We start from the raw sequence: 18340 nt of genomic DNA on the forward strand, positions 1-18340 counted from the left end.
CTAGGTGAGGGATCACACCATCATGGTTATATGGGTCATGAAGTTATTTTTTGTATAATTCTTCCATGTATTCTTGCCACCTCTTCTTAATATCTTCTGCTTCTGTTAGGTCCATACCATTTCTGTCCTTTATTGAGCCCATCTTTGCATGAAATGTTCCCTTGGTATCTCTAATTTTCTTGAAGAGATCTCATCTTTCCCATTCTATTGTTTTTCTCTATTTGTATTGATCACTGAGAAAGGCTTTCTTATCTCTCCTTGCTATTTTTTTGGAACTCTGTATTCAAACGAGTATATCTTTCCATTTCTAATTTTCCTTTTGCTTCTCTTCTTTTCTCAGCTATTTTTAAGGCCTCCTCAGACAACCATTTTGCCTTTTTGCATTTCTTTTTCTTGGGGATAGTCTTGATCCCTGCCTCCTGCACAGTGTCATGGACCTCTGTCCATAGTTGATCAGGCACTCTGTCTATCAGATCTAATCCCTTGAATTTATTTGTCATGGTGGCTCAGATGGTAAAACACCTGCCTGCAATGCAAGAGACCCAGGTCCCATCCCCAGGTCAGGAATATTCCCTGGAGAAGGTAATGGCAACCCACTCCAGTACTCTTTCCTGGAAAATTCCATGGACGGAGGAGCCTGGTAGGCTACAGTCCATGGGGTCACAAAGAGTCAGACACGACTGAGTGACTTTACTTTCACTTCACTTTTCCATTGTAAGGGATTTTGTTTAGGTCATACCTGAATCTTCTAGTGGTTTTCCCTACTTTCTTCAATTTAAATCTGAATTTGTCAATAGGAGTTCATGATCTGAGCCACAGTCAGCTCCTAATCTTTATTTTTGCTGAGTGTATAGAGCTTCTCCATCTTCAGCTGCAAATAATATAATCAGTCTGATATTGGTATTGACCATCTGGTGATGTCCATGTGTAGAGTCTTCTCTTGTGTTGTTGGAAGAGGTAGTTTGCTATGACCAGTACATTCTCTTGGCAAAACTCTGTTAGCCTTTGCCCTGCTTTGCTTTGTAGCAGGGCCAAATTTGCTGTTACTCCAGGTATCTCTTGACTTCCTACTTTTGCATTCCAGTCCCATATAATGAAAAAATGCTCAACATCACTAACTGTTAGAGAAATGCAAATAAAAATAAATGAGGTATCATTTCACACTGGCCAGAGTAGCCATTATCAAAAAAACAATAAATACTGGAGATGATGTGGAGAAATGTGAACCCTCTTCCACTGTTTATGGGAAAGTAAATTGATACAGCCACTATGGAAAACAGTATGGAGTTTTCTTAAAAAATAGACTTACAATCGACTCATCAATTCCACTATTGGGTATATATATAGCCTAAAGAAACCATAATTCAAAAAGACACATGTACCCCAATGTTCATTGCAACACTATTTACAATAGCCCAATATGTAAACAACCTAAATATACATCAAAGGATGAATAGAGATGATGTGGCACATATATACAATGGGTACTACACGGCCACCAAAAGGAACAAAATTGGATCATCTGTAAAGACGTGGATGGACCTAGACACTGCATTCAGAGTGAAGTAAGTCAGAAAGAGAAAAATACTGTATATTAACACATATATGTGGAATCTAAAAATGAGGTACTGAGGAGCCTATGCAGGGCAGGAATCAGAAGCACGGACATAGAGAATGGTCATGTGGATGCAGTGAGGGAAAGGAAGGGTGGGATGAATTAGAGATTAGGATTGATATATGTTCACCACTATGTGTAAAATAGACAGATAGTGGGAAACTTCTGTATGACACAGAGAACTCAACTCAGGGCTCTGTGATGACCTGGACAGGTGGGATTAGGTTGGGGAAGAGAGGTCCAAGATGGAGGGGATATATGTATAAATATAGCTGGTTCCCTTTGTTGTACAGCAGAATCTAACACAGCACTGTAAAGCAATTATACTCCAATTTTTTGAAAGGCATTGTTTGACCTTAAATAGAAGTTTTGAGAATAGGCTAAGATGGAAATGGGGTTTTCCTGGCTATTCACACTTCTTAGTAATAAATGAATATACTTGGACAATTCTGGATATTCTCTTTGCAGAGTAACATGCTCTTAAGCTTCTGGATGCAGTAAGAATAGCTTATCACAGGTTTACTACCTTTGAAACCAGTCATTACATATCTGCTAATAGTTTTTAAGTTTGAAATCCTACCTGTTGCATAAAATTATTTAAAAAATACAGAAAAAATATGGCTTATTTTTAGCTTGATGACAAATTTGCAGAAATGAATCACACTGGGCATTCAGGTATTTGTATTCATATCCTGCACTTTACAACAAATTGGATATGGGAATCAGGTAGGGGCCTGAGAGGTTAGAAATTTGAGGCACGAAAAACAATGAATTTGTGATTTAACCTGGACAGTCAAGGGTGAAATTAAATAGATTACAGAAGTGCATTTCCAAGGTACAGTCATCTTCAGCTAACCTGTCTTTCCTGTGGCAGACAGATTATCCATAGACCATAGAGAACAGGATCACCTAGCCCCCAGATTGCTTTCTAGTTTTCACTTTGATCTCTACGTGGATATTTGCATACCTAATACATCCTGGCTGTTTCATCCAAATTCACTTTTTTTCTGAATATACTTGCAATTAAAAATATTTTGTGCATTTCAAAACTAATTATAGTTTCATGAGCACATCATTTCAAAGCAAACACTTGTGAACAATGTTATTAATAGATTATTTTTATGTATCTGACTAACCTCTCTACATTAGTGTGGTGAATCTAAATTTTTTAACCACTTTTGTTTTGATTCAGAATAAATAAAATTTATTTATTTATTTGGGCAGGAAAATATCTTATTGTGGGGTTTTGGAACTTGCTAAAAGAATAAAGCTGAGTGAAAGTCATCCTTTAAAGGGGTCTGACTGGGAGGAATTGTACCTGCACCTTTACTCCCGGGCTGTTTCTGTTGCTAAGGACATAAGGAGAACAGAGACTTCTGAGTGCACTCCTGGAGAGATGGTCAATGAGAGATTGCAGCCGGGGTGATTGTAGTTCAGAAAAATTCAACAAACATTCTTTCAGGATCCACTCTGGTTGAATTCTGAGGTTACTAAGATAAATATGACACAGCCTTGGTCTGAAGGAGCTCTCATTAGAAAAAAAAAATCACTAATATATTTTTTGAAGTAATTTTTCCAATGGACTACAGTGTATATTGGTAGGTCAGCTAGTAAAGAATCCACCTGCAGTGCAGGAGACCCCAGTTCGATTCCTCAGTTGGGAAAATACCCTGGAGAAGGGATAGGCTACTCATTCCAGTATTCTTGAGAATCCCTGGTGGCTCAAACAGTAAAAAATCCATCTGCAATGTGGGAGACCTGGATTTTACCCCTGGGTTGGGAAGATCCCTTGGAGGAGGGCATGGGAGCCCATTCCAGTATTCTTGCCTGGAGAATCCCCATGGACAGAGGAGCCTAGTGGGCTACAGTCCATGGGGTTATGAAGAGTTGAACACAACTGAGTAACTAAGCATAGCACAGTGTATACTGCGGGCTTCCCAGGTAGCATTAGTGGTAAAGAACCCACCTGCTAATGCAAGAGATGTAAGATATGTGGGTTTAATCCCTGGGTTGGGAAGATCCCCTGGAGGAGGGCATGGCGACCTACTCGGTATTCTTACCTGAAGAATCCCATGGACAGAGAAGCTTGGAGGGCTACAGTCCATGGGTTTGCAAAGAGTCAGACACCACTGAAACGACTTGGCATGCTTACACAGTGTATATTGAAGGAATGCAGAGAATAGGCATTTAGTTTAGACCAACAAGGAAGATTTTCTAGAAGAGGTGATGCCTTGCCAGGTTCTTGGAAAAGAAATAAAAGTTAACCAAGGGAAGAAGAGGAGGAAAGGAATTTCAGCAGATGTCACAGCAAACATAAATTTGGCTTGCTATGGCTACCAAATGAACCAAGAAGGGTGAAAAGGGTAAGGGAGGTAGGTAGGGCTGGAATATGGAGAATCATACTTGACTTAGTTGAGCAGAAAAAAAGTCTATTCATAAATATAATAGTAACCAAATGATGAGAGGTTGTTGTATATGTATACCCAAGTTTCTCCATTACTCATTTCCCTTTATCCTGCCTGCCTATAAAGTTATTGATTAAATATCTATTCCCCTACCAATACTTATGTGAAAATTCACCACACTTTTTCTCTACTTTGCAGCTATGAGGATTTTAACTGAGGCAGTAACTCTATATATACATATTATATGTACATTTAGATTGTTGTTTAGTTGCTAAGTCATATCCAACTCTTTTGTGACACTGGGCTCACCATGCTCCTCCATCCATGGGATTCTCCAGGCAAGAATACTGGAGTGGGTTGCCACTTCCTTCTCCATGGGTCTTCTTGCCCCAAGGATTGAACCTGTGTCTCCTACATTGGCAGGCAGATTCTTTACCACTGATCTACTGTGTGGTGTGTGTGTGTGTGTTTGTGTGTGTGTGTGTGTGTAAGGGAGGGAGGCAGGGAGAGGGAGAAAGAGAGAGGGAAAAAAGGAGAGTTGGAAGAAATAAAATAGTATTGAAAAGTAACTACTCTTTGACATACAAATGGAAGGCATGCTTCGTAATCCAAGAGTTGCTTCTTGCAAGAACTGGTCATGTTTCATTTATTATTTCCACAAATTGCCTCTGCCTTCTTGAGTATCCCATTTCTACTCACAGCAGGCAATGTCTCTATTTTAATCATTTGTGTTGTTGATGATCATATTAAACAACTGACTCCCATAGACCACATTGTGCCATACTTTTGTGGTTGTTTATGAGTCTTTCCTTTTTCTGACCACTTATCTCCCCAAACTGAGATCTGTGAAGAAAGGAGTTGTTGATTTTTAATTCCCATCTTCAGCACATAGTAAGCTATCTACCAATTTGACTGAATAATTTTTGTCTGCATAGATGAATAAAAAGCTAGATGAACAGATATGAGAACTCAGGAAGAAAATTTAAATTTTCACTGGGGTATAAGAAAGTTTTGGTGGAATAGGTGAAACCTAATTTTATCAAGAATAACAGACTTGCCAGGCAGTAGAGGCAGAAATGACTTTAGGTAACAAAGCTGCCTTAATAATACAAGATGTAATCCAGCAAGAGTAAGGTCTCTAAGGGGACTAAAGGGCATAGTGCTTAATAAGTAAACAATGTTGAGACTGTGACACCCTCTGAATGATATCCGAAAACATTTTTCTTCACTCCAAAAGAAACATAAGTGTTCTTGTACAGAGAAGTGCCATTAATTTACCTTTGATTGGGGTGCACAAAAATTATTCTCATGAAATGAATAAATGAATGCAGGAGGAGAACAGTTTCCAGGAGATTAATGAGTAGAGTAGAGACTCTACTCACCCCAAGAGTAGAGACTGCAAATAGTGAGGAGCTGTGCTATGTCAGGGGGTATAGGAAGGAAAGGATGGAGTGTAATGAGATATTTTAGATCTAAAACTGCTGTGACCTGAAATTCCTTGAATATTGACAAGGACAAAGAGAGAAAAACTGGAGATTTCATATATTTTAAGCTTTACATGAGAGAACACACATTTTACAATATACAGCAGTGCTTGCCAAAGCCCTTATTATTCACACCCATGTACATAATGGCAGAATTTTAATAGATAAATAGTAAGCCTTGAAATCATCTTCCAAATAGCACACCTACTTGGATGGCTTAAGCCAATTTATGTTTCAGTCACAGGAACATGCCATGTACATTTAACCACATGACACAACCCTATCAGGCTGGCCAAGTATCTCCTGAGAGAGCACTTTATGTCTCAGAAGTATACTTTTGACATCTCCCAGGCAAAGCCTTCACATTTTAATTATCATGGATATTATAGTTCATGATACTATTTATATGTTCATTATCCATGCATTAGCAGTTCTTGAGATAAAAAATTAATCACTACTGGTTGACAGGCAATATTCTTAAGGTTCATTCAACACAGAGATAATAGACAATTGATATGTAATTTTATTTACCTTTTCATAGGACACATAGGTGTATTGTATGGTATATTCAAATTGATCTGTAATTTTTAAGATGTGAGTGACATACATTATAAAGTTAACTTGTTCATACTGTGTTTGAATTATAAAAATAAGGATTTTACATATTCCATTTCCAGAAATCATTAGGTGTGATATATCTGTTATTGTACAATGCTATTTATATATTTCAATCCTCACTAAATATACACATATATGCTTTCTTCTTTTCTTTCTTTTATTTTTCTGATCTGCTTCCATTGATGACTCTATTCCTTTGTCTCCAGACTGGCAATATGAGGGTAAGATGCCAAAAATAAAATCTCAAAACCCACAAACATTGCTTGTCTGTCTCTGTTTCATTCTCTTTAGAATAGTATTAAAATTCTATTCACTCTTTTTAATTAGACCCTTTATCACAATTAAAGTCCAATTATGTTTGTTTCTGTTGTGAAGCTTTAATTACAATTTATCCTTGTTAATCATCTCTTTATGTTATTTCTTTGGGTTAAATTACCATCCCATTATCTCTGTCCTGAAGGACTTCTACTCTCCAGTGGTCTCTGCTGGTGTTTTCTCAGTATGATTTGAACCATTTCATGGTGTATAAAGTGTCTTTGTTGCAATGTGGTAAGGAATCTGTGTGAACACTTTTTTTTTTAATAAAAAATGGTTAACAGTAATGATGTATATTAATTTATTATAGGATATTTCTTTTAAATGTTAATCCATAGTGTGAATTTAATCTCACGGTGAATGTCCCGGCAATAGCTACTTCTTACTTTGTCTTGTTTTCTCTTTAGATTGCAAACTAGCTAGGGGAGGACCACCGGCCACCATAGTTGCCATTGATGAAGAGAGTCGGAATGGTGAGTGAGATTTCTCTTTTCAAAGTGGCCTAATCTAACAAGAATTTCTCATTTCAAACCTAGATTTGATATATGTGGAAGTACTAAATGAAAGCCTCAAAGCAAATTCACTAACAGTTCTCTTTTAATTTCTTCCCTGTATGACTTTAATTTACACCATTCCCTGGAAATACTTGGATTATATTACAAGAGACTCAGTGAATAGAAATGTTTAGTTTTGATTGCAGAGAAGTCACTTGATTCAGGATCAGTCCAAGAATACATCTAGATACTGGCTAGAGCTTCTCTTTGTCAATAGGTAGATTCAACTATTACATATACTGTTACCTAGTATATTCCTCCAAAAGAAGTGAACCACAAGGTAAACTCTGCACTGTTAATTTCAGTTTGCTACAATCTGGTTAGGATTAAGATCCATAGCCTATCATTAGGCACGGTGATTTAAGAAGTTACTGGGAAAACTGAAAAAGTTCTTGATAACAGAGGACCCAACAAAAGGTGTAGAACAGAGGAGAATCTGACTTTTCACTCAGTCTGTCTGCCATAAGTAACATCTAATTCTTAATTTATATTAGCCCTTCAGCAATATAATTTTCTTTATCAAAACAAAAAATTAGCACTTTTGTTCCCCAATACTCTCTTAGTCTCTCTAAACTTTACGAATATTTAAAGATGCTACTCCTCTATTAGGTAAAAGTAAAATGGAAATCTCTTGAGTCTTGGTTTCTATTGCAACTTCTTCTAAATATGAGAATGTTCTATAGCTCATTTTGTCTATTAATTCTGCAACAGACCTTCCACTAGGTTTAATTCGTACTTTTATTTTATCAGATTGATGTCTTTTTAAAAAACAATGGCAAGTGGCTTATTAGAAAATGACTTTTCATTGCAATTCAACCTATATGTATCTTGAAAATTTCTATAGTATGCATAATACCTGTATTGGTGTATTTAATAATAGATTTATTATTCTGTATTAGAAATATTTTTCTTTCTTAGAAGAATCTGTATAAACTTTTTAAATTCTTAAACATCTTTAACACCTTTTGCAATCAGCCAAAAAATGTCCACAATACTCCTGGCCTCTGTTTAAACAAATTTAAGTGTTTATTCTAAATTTTAGAAATGTTTTTAAAATTACACAGGTTTGATAGTTTATTTTTTTTAATTCAATACTTATTGACCTTGAAAACATGTGAAGTTAATGTATTACTAAGATGCATTTAAATAAATAAGAAATAAGTTCTATATGTGTCCTCAGAAAAGAAAAAATATGTATATATATTATTACTATACCAGAAAATGTACATTTCACATGTAGAATTATGGTTTATCCTTAACTGTCTTTCTGTGAACAAATCTGCTTTCTAAATGTACTATACTAAGAAAAAAAAAGTTTGCTTTTTAATCAGAGACAAAAAATTAATGTAATAGAAAACTAATCTATATTTTCTCATTGTCACCAGTTCCCTTAAACATATAAGCTGAGCTGAACTAAAGCATTTATTTTACTAAATGGCTGTTTCAACATAATTCTACACAGAGCTTATTTTGCCAACTAGATAATTATATCCACGGTAATATTTTACCTCTCCTTGTGCTGATTAGATGCCACGTTTTGAAGGAGCTTAGGCACTCTACAAAGATGTTGCCATAGCAGTGCTGCATGGCGGCATGTGGTGAAAGTTCAATATTTATGTTTTAGAAGAATGTGACATGATGTAGTGGAGCACTGTTTCGCTCTTTACTCGGCATATTTTGCAGAGCCTGCCGACTGCTCAGATGCTGCCAAAGGGTTTGAGTGTCATCAGAAGGAGTATAAATACCAATCTAGAGATTAAATGTTTTACATTTTTCTTTCACATTAAATTTCTAAAAATATGGTAATCAAACGAAACTCTGCCAGATATTATAATGTAATGTGTAATCATACTTGCCTTAAAAGTCTAAAGGAAACAATGCATTAAAGTGTTTTTATATTGCTCTTTAGACAAATCTGAGAAATTTCCCAAAAGGACAGTTAATTCTAGTCCTGCTTTTAAACTCTTAGTTTTTTTTTTTAATGAAACTTTTTAATTGGCAGTAACAAAACGTGTGGGTATTCTATTTTACTAGTGTAACAAGAACCTATTTTTAAAGCTTCTGGGCCTCTTAAAAGTAATGCATAGCAAATCCTTTATTAAGCCAGACTAGTAAGTGTGTGTGTCAATTTGTTTTTGGCTTACTTTATTGATGTCTACTGCTAAACAATCTCCATTGTTAAATACATTCTCGAGTATAGCTTTTAAACAATTCAGGCCTTTTAAAATATATACTTAATTTTCTTATATAAGTCACTGCTGCTACTGCTTCGCTTCAGTCATGTCCAACTTTGTGCGACCCCATAGATGGCAGCCCACCAGGCTCCCCCGTCCCTGGGATTCTCCAGGCAAGAACACTGGACTGGGTTGCCATTTCCTTCTCCAATGCATGAAAGTGAAAGGTGAAAGTGAAGTCGTTCAGTCCTGTCCCACTCTTAGCGACCCCATGGACTGCAGCCTACCAGACGCCTCCATCCATGGGATTTTCCAGGCAAGAGTACTGGATTGGGTTGCCATTGCCTTCTTCAATATAAGTCACTAAAATACATTTAAAGAATATCCATTATTTGTTACATACATCTGCATATTTCAAAATTTTTATACTCTGTGGAATGGAAATATTTCTTCTTTTCTGAATATGTATGCTAAATTTGTTTGCACATGTGTATGTTTGAAATAATTAAAAATTTAATAGAGATTCATAAACCTCTTTCTCACCCTGGGACCTGTTAGATTATTCCCTTCCTTGGTCCTTGTCCTCAGCTGTGTACTGATAACAGATTCATTATATCACCCTCAATCTGAAAAGTTTATTTTTATCACAGCCACCAGAAAATCAAGCTTATGTGATAAGGACCCAAAGTCAGCCCATTAAGAAAATCACATCGGCCCCTGATCACCCCCAGAAACCTCTAGAACTAGTATATAGGACATATTTAGGAGTAATTGCATTTAGAGGGAAGAATGTATAATGAGAAACAGACTTAGAATATATTATTTGAAAATATCTAAACTTTTTTTTTCCAGAAAAGCTTATATATACAGAAAAACCTGCACACGGACATGTACAGCAATTTAATTCATAATTGCCCAAACTTAGAAGCAATCATGATGTCCTAGCAAGTAAACTATGGTGCATCCAGACAAATTCAGACTGAAACGAAATGAGCTGTCAAGCCATGAAAAGACATGGAAGAGATTTAAGTGCATGTTACTAACTGAAAGGAGCCAATCCAAAAAAAAAAAAAAAGTAGAGATTGTATGATTTCAACTATGGCATTTTGGAAAAGGTAAAAAAAAATGAGGAAAATAAAAAGATTAGTACTTTCTAAGAGTAAGTAGGAGAAAGATAGGCAGAGCAAAGAGGAATTTTAAGGCAGTGAAAACACTGCATTATATTTTAATGGTGGATATACATCATTGTGTATTTGTCCAAACCAATAGAATGCACAACACTAAAAGGAAATCAGAGGTAAACTCTGGGCTTTGGGTAATTATGATGTGCTAATGTAGGTTCATCCTTGGTTTAGAAAAATTGTACCATTCTAGTGAGTGATGTCGATAAAGCAGAATGCTACACATGTGCAGGGTAAAGGGTATATGGAAAAACACTCTCTCCCTGTACTTTCCATTGTGAACTTAAAACACTGCTCTAAAAAAGAAACTGTTAAAAAATATTTCTAGAAATATATTCTTAGGTTCACTGGACTTTGAGTTGCCTAATGGCATTGAGTCCTTACGGGAAGGAGCAAGGCCAGGAACAGTTACACTAGAACAATTTAAACTTGCCTCTGGGTGCCAGCCAAGTCAGGGTCCTAGCTGCTTTACAACAACTATGGAATGACATTCAAACAGACTTTGGAACAACTGGCTCAGGCTAACTCTCAGAAACTGGATAAATATACATAAGCACTGCTGAGTCAAGGGGATAAGAAAAAAATTTGAAGCCATGGTTTGAATATAACACTATGACTGTACAAAAGTAGACAGGTTCAGAAGCAAAAGAATATCACTAGGTAAATGAGAGATTTATGTCCTTTATGGATTTGCAGTTAAGATATTGTGGACTCACAGCTAATTTGGGAAATGAAAGATAATGGAGTGTCTTCACATTATGAAAGGACCATCAACAGAGGATGCCACAGCTGATTTAATGAGAGTGTTTTCTGGTCCTTGTCAGGCTACATTTGAGAACCAAGTATGAGCTGGGTTGAGTATTACAGACCCTCCTGTGCTTCTAGGGAGGTAGGGGAGATTATAGAAAGGAACACTGAATTCAGTTGCTTGCTCCTTCTGTGGAGATTCTCTGGCCCAAGCATGTAGCTTGGGGAGGGAAAAGAGATTGGTTCTTCATTAGAAACAATTATGTTATTGAGGGGCATTTGCAAGTTGTTTGGTTTTCATCCTTTTATTTCCATGGTCAAAAATCACTAAGCTTGGAGGAGCAGAAGATTAAATGTTTATGCTGATGTTCTTTTTTCCTTATAGTTACCAATTTCATATCTTAGAGTTATAGCAAAGGAGTTTGCTAAACTCTGTCTAACATACCTCCAAAGGGTTGCAAGTAAAGTTTCACATATTCCTAGTAAAATAGATCTTGCACTCATGGAAAGATAAGTCTTAAAGAACCAATGTTTGTTTATGAATATTACTAAAGTTTAAACAAAGTGTGATTCCATATATATGTGTGTGTGTGTGTGTGTGTGTGTGTGTGTTTGTGTGTTCAGAACCCTCTCTTTTTGCCGATGTTATCTTCACTCTTCTCTTTTATTCTCTAAAGAGAGCAAGGTCTAAACTGGCAGAAAAAATTTGCAACAGCTAGAGTGGCAGAATACTAAACCGTATGAAGTAATTCAGAGTAGAAAATGACGAGAACCCCAGATGAGAGATGGCACAATATGTTGGGAAGAGAGGAAACTAAGGAACCAAGATAGCAAGTTATCAGGCAGTCTGGATGATAGTGTTCAATTGGGATAAAGTGAAAGAGGTTGAAGATGCCACCAAGAGGTTAAAGGTGCTAGAAATTATATAGTAAGTGAAAAAATGTTTCGATATAGTTGCCACAGACAGAATCCTTGGCTCATATAAATGTTTTGGAGAATTGTTAGTAAAGATTGAAATACTTATCTGGGTCTGTCCTTAGTTCATGTTTCTTTCAATGTGTTAGACAAGGGTACAGCTTAAGATATTTCTGGATTTAATTTCCTCTCTGCTCTATAACTATTTTAGTTATTTCAAATATGAAATATAACAAAGTAATGCCAACATAATTTATATATTAAATAAAACCTGAAGTATAGGATACATTCTTAGATATTAAGCTTTTGAAAAATTATATAGCATTTTACTCATGAAAATAAAAGGGAGAGAGGGATTTAGTATATATGTCCTATGGGAGTGATTGTTCTAAGTAAGGGTTTGGTTTTAAACAGTTAGCTTGTAAAGGCACCTTTCAGTACAGTTCAGTCGCTCAGTCCTGTCCGACTCTTTGTGACCCCATGAATTGCAGCACGCTAGGCCTCCCTGTCCATTGTCTACTCTCGGAGTTCACTCAAACTCACGTCCGTTGAGTTGCTGATGCCATCCAGCCATCTCATCCTCTGTCGTCCCCTTCTCCTCCTGCCCCCCGATCCCTCCTAGCATCAGAGTCTTTTCCAATGAGTTAATTCTTTGCATGAGGTGGCCAAAGTATTGGAGTTTCAGCTTTAGCATCAGTCCTTCCAAAGAACACCCAGGACTGATCTCCTTTAGGATGGACTGATTGGATCTCCTTGCAGCCCAAGGGACTCTCAAGAGTCTTCTCCAACACCACAGTTCAAAAGCATCAATTCTTCGGCGCTCAGCTTTCTTCACACATGTATGGATGTGTGAGTCCAACTCTCACATCCATACATGACCACTGGAAAAACCATAGCCTTGACAGGATGGACCTTTGTTGGCAAAGTAAAGTCTCTGCCTTTGAATGTGCCGTCTAGGTTAGTCATAACTTTCCTTCCAAGGAGTAAGCGTCTTTTAATTTCATGGCTGCATTCACCATCTGCAGTGATTTTGGAGCCCCCCAAAATGAAGTCTGACACTGTTTCCACTGTTTCCCCATCTATTTCCCATGAAGTGATGGGACCAGATGCCATGATCTTCGTTTTCTGAATGTTAAGCTTTAAGCCAACTTTTTCACTCTCCTCTTTCACCTTTATCAAAAGCCTTTTTAGTTCCTCTTCACTTTCTGCCATAAGGGTGGTGTCATCTGCATATCTAAGGTTATTGATATTTCTCCTGGCAATCTGGATTCCAGCTTGTGCCTCTTCCAGCCTGCTGGAGTCCAACTCCAGCAACCAGGGATTCAACCTGAAGAGATGGATGGTGTCAGCCAATGCGACAGCCTCTCAGTTTTCTATGGACTGCCTGTTTATTCCAAGTTTAAGGTTCTCTTTTATACTTTTACAAAAACATTAGGCCAGAGGTTTGACATTTTCAGTTCCCCCTCTCCCAGATTTATTATCTCCATAAATCATTGTTGCTCTTCAAAGAGAGTTCCTGCTTCAGTGATTCTCTTGGAATCAGCCTTATCATCTATTATCTACCTCCTCTAATGTGTCCTATAGTTAACTTGTGATTACATTGTAACTCATGCTACATTCCTAAGTTTACTACTTATCTTCCTAAATCCTGTTTGCCCCTAACATCTTGAGCTCACTATCTCTTTTTTTTTTTTAGTTTTATTTTTTAACTTTACAATATTGTATTGGTTTTGCCATATATCAACAAGAATCTGCCACAGGTATACACATGTTCCCCATCCTGAACACTCCTCCCTCCTCCCTTCCCGTACCATCCCTCTGAGTCCTCCCAGTGCACCAGCCCCAAGCATCCAGTATGGTTCATCAAACCTGGACTGGCGACTTGTTTCATATACAAAGGCTTCTAGCTATAGTGTCTCTTAAAATTCCTAACTTCTATAAGCTATAGTAAAATATGCTAACTTTACAACATTCCTTAAATCTTTAACTTCTAACTATTTTAATTATTTCTAAGCCCTAAATTCAGTAAACTCCTTTGCCATAAACATTTTCCTCACAAATAAGCTTCAGATAGCAATCCCTCCCATGGCCTCAAGTTATAGCCAATGTGCTCATCCTGGAACACTCTTTTGTAAAAGTCCTTGAACAAATGTCAATGATTAACTTTATGAATTATTTTCTGAGCACAACTGCAGGAGGCTTTGTGCCTTCTCACGCTCCTCTCAAGAACAATAAGCACCTTAATATTCCTTTTCAGTCAACTCAGCTGAGGACAGGAAAAGACAAGTCAGAATAACAAGGCCTAACTCCTTCATCCCAGGATCCGTGCCTGCGGAATGAGGAGAGGGGGCTGGGGACCGTGCCTCCATTTTGTCAGTAATGCCTAACGCGGCTCCTAACATCTCCCCCTTTTTTTATTTTTTAGAGCATAGGTATGAAACTCAGTAGATAGAGCAGAGACACTTTGGCTGAGTATCCTGAAAAGGCACGGGGCTATTACACAAATCAGAACTAACAGGCATAAGCACATGGCCGCATTAATCATCATTGTAGAAAAGGATCCATGGGAAAGATACCCCTCCAGATTTTCAAAGAGGGAATTAGAAAGCCATTGAGAGGAAAAGTCAGACTCTGCCTGCTTCATATTCTGAATATCCTGATGTAACTTAGAAATATCAATACTAAAATCTGAATGATTCCAGACGCCTAAAACATGCTTTCTGATGCGTTCCCAAGAGTGCATGGACTCATTCACTTGTAGAGGAGTAACGCACATCCATTTAAATTCAGCATGGCACCTTAAAGACAATTTAATTTTTAAATTTGTAATTTCTTGCCCCATAAGCAGAACTGCTTCTTCTAAAGCATTGACCTTATTTTCTATTTTCTTATCTATACTTTCCTGCATAGTAAGAGCTATGGAGTCATTTTTGGACAACTGATCAACAAACTAGGCTGTATGCACTTCTTTTGACAGGGCAACAGCAGAAACCGTAACTGATGCAATTATGACAATCAAGGCAGTTATTCCCACAACCAGAGCTGCAATGAATCTCTTAGGTTGAGAAATTAAGCCATTAAGTTCATATAAAATTTTCAATGCATAATCGTCAAACTATTGTCCCTCTAATTTTACAGGAACCATCAAATATGGTGGTGCTTTACAATCATCACAGCCTTATAATTATTATAATCATTCCCATCAACACAATTTGATATAAAACAATTCACACATATAACATTGTAAACAGTTTCTCCTTCAGAAACTTCCAAATCACTCTGATTTCTGGCCAACAAAAAGGCATAGGGAGAATGTACGCAGGCCCATACAATATATCTTTGTTTATTTAAAGGTCTATGTAAAATCACAGGTGCCATAGCAGCCAATGCTTTCCATAACTCAGGCTGCATGGGACCTGTCCCATCGAAACTCACTAAAGGGGGAACCCATCCATTAGCATGCCATCTACTAATTACTAAAGGCATAGGGAGAAATGAATTATTCCAAGTAGACCTATAAAGTTCTACATAAATCAAGCCCCATCATTGATTCGAAAGATAGGGGCACCCCCATTCAGTCAGAAAATGTCTGGTGGCAGCAATGGGAATAGATAACTTTATGGCGTACATGCATTCTTTCCAACGAGGAAAGCCAGAAATTCTGCTTATGCTTTCCCAGGCCTGTAGTCCTTGTTCATCAGAGTTCGAAGTGGGGAGTGCACAGCTCAGATAGTCCTTTAAATGGGGGGCTGCCTTTTTTAAGGCATCAAAGAGTCTTTCTTGTGCCCCCGGCATCAGCAGCTGTAAAAGACCAAAAGTCTCTCTTGCCATCTTTCTCGGAGAATCAGTAAGCATGCCTTTCAAAGAAATGCTAACGCATCCATTCAAAACTGGAGCTGCTTCTTGTAAAGAGGAAGGTCAGTTCAGTTCAGTCACTCAGTCATGTCCGACTCTGCTACCCCATGAGTTGCAGCAACCCAGGCCTCCCTGTCCATCACCAACTCCCGGAGTTCACTCAGACTCACGTCAATCGAGTCAGTGATGCCATCCATCCATCTCATCCTCTGTCGTCCCCTTCTCCTCCTGCCCCTAATCCCTCCCAGCATGAGTCTTTTCCAATGAGTCAACTCTTCCCATGAGGTGGCCAAAGTACTGGAATTTCGGATATAGCATCATTCCTTCCAAAGAAATCCCAGGGCTGATCTCCTTCAGAATTGACTGGTTGGATCTCCTTGCAGTCCAAGGGACTCTCAAGAGTCTTCTCCAGCACCACAGTTCAAAAGCATCAAATCTTCAGCACGCAACTTTCTTCACAGTCCATCTCTCACATCCATGCATGACCACTGGAAAAACCATAGCCTTGACTAGACCGACCTTTCTTGGCAGAGTGTGTCTCTGCTTTTGAATATGCTATCTAGGTTGGTCATAACTTTTCTTCCAAGGAGTAAGCATCTTTTAATTTCATGGGTGCATTCACCATCTGCAGTGATTTTGGAGCCCCCCAAAATAAAGTCTGATACTGTTTCCACTGTTTCCCCATCTATTTCCCATGAAGTAATGGGACCAGATGGCATGATCTTCATTTTCTGAATGTTGAGTTTTAAGCCAACTTTTTCACTCTCCTCTTTCACCTTCATCAAGAGGCTTTTAGTTCCTCTTCACTTTCTGCCATAAGGGTGGTGTCATCTGCATATCTGAGGTTATTGATATTTCTCCTGGCAATCTTGATTCCAGCTTGTGCTTCTTCCAGCCCAGCATTTCTCATGATGTAATCTGCATAGAAGTTAAATAAGCAGGGTGACAATATACAGTGTTGACATATTCCTTTCCCAATTTGGAACCAGTCTGTTGTTCCATGTCCAGTTCTAACTGCTGCTTCCTGACCTGCATACAAATTTCTCAAGAGGCAGGTCAGGTGGTCTGGTATTCCCATCTCTTTCAGAATTTTCCACAGTTTATTGTGATCCACACAGTCAAAGGCTTTGGCATAGTCAATAAAGCAGAAATAGATGTTTTTCTGGAACTCTCTTCCTTTTTCCATGACCCAGAGGATGTTGGCAATTTGGTCTCTGGTTCCTCTGCCTTTTCTAAAACCAGCTTGAACATCTGGAAGTTCACGGTTAATGTATTGCTAAAGCCTGGCTTGGAGAATTTTGAGCATTACTTTACTAGCATGTGAGATGAGTGCAATTGTGCAGTAGTTTGAGCATTCTTTGGCATTGCCTTTCTTTGGGATTGGAATGAAAACTGACCTTTTCCAGTCCTGTGGCCACTGCTGAGTTTTCCAAATTTGCTGGCATATTGAGTGCAGCACTTTCACAGCACCATCTTCCAGGATTTGAAATAGCTCAACTGGACTTCCATCACCTCCACTAGCTTTGTTCATAGTGATGCTTTCTAAGGCCCACTTGACTTCACATTCCAGGATATCTGGCTCTAGGTGAGTGATCACACCATTGTGATTATCTGGGTCGTGAAGATCTTTTTTGTACAGTTCTTCTGTGTATTCTTGCCTCCTTTTCTTAATATCTTCTGCTTCGGTTAGGTCCATACCATTGCTGTCCTTTATCGAGCCCATCTTTGCATGAAATATTCCTTTGGTATCTCTAATTTTCTTGAAGAGATCTCTAGTCCTTCCCATTCTGTTGTTTTCCTCTATTTCTTTACATTGATCGCTGGGGAAGGCTTTATTATCTCTCCTTGCTATTCTTTGGAACTCTGCATTCAGATGCTTATATCTTTCCTTTTCTCCTTTGCTTTTCACTTCTCTTTTTTCCACAGCTATTTGTAAGGCCTCCCCAGGCAGCCATTTTGCTTTTTTGCATTTCTTTTCCATGGAGATGATCTTGACCCCTATCTCCTGTACAATGTCAGGAACCTCCATCCATAGTTCATCAGGCACTGTATCTGTCAGATCTAACCCCCTTTACCCTGCTTCTATTCTGTGTTGTTGCCTTATAGCTACAGTAAACAGCATTAGCCTCCTTGATAGTTTTCACCAACAAATCCTAGAATTCTATTCAAGTATCGAAAAGTTAAAAATAACTATGTATTCTGCTTCATAAATCTTTATGAAACATAGCAACTCTAACAATAGAAATTATATACATTATATGAAGGTAAATTAATAGATGGCTGTAAAAACTTTTGAAGTATCAAGACTAATATTGTATATGGAGTTAAACAGGATCATCAGTGTTGACATCAAGCAAATGATCTTTAGCACAACATGACAGTTTTGTTTTTCTGGAGAATAGAGAAAAATATTTTCCTATTGTTCTGTAATCCTATAGCATCCAAACTTGATCCTTAACTGCCAAAATATTAAATCT

At 37.8% G+C, this 18340-nt stretch overlaps 1 protein-coding gene across 1 annotated transcript in view; it reads left to right on the forward strand.

Moving 5' to 3' along the window:
• Positions 1 to 18340, forward strand: part of PCDH15 (protocadherin related 15) — a 1792715-nt gene that overhangs the window by 1068374 nt on the left and 706001 nt on the right. Inside the window, exon 6 of the mRNA XM_055560763.1 lies at positions 6845 to 6910. Within this exon, the coding sequence (XP_055416738.1) occupies positions 6845 to 6910 (66 nt within the window). The remainder of the gene's footprint in view (positions 1 to 6844; positions 6911 to 18340) is intronic.

This window comes from Bubalus kerabau, chromosome 22, assembly GCF_029407905.1.
Source record: "Bubalus kerabau isolate K-KA32 ecotype Philippines breed swamp buffalo chromosome 22, PCC_UOA_SB_1v2, whole genome shotgun sequence".
In the NCBI taxonomy this organism is placed as follows: Eukaryota; Metazoa; Chordata; class Mammalia; order Artiodactyla; family Bovidae; genus Bubalus; species Bubalus kerabau.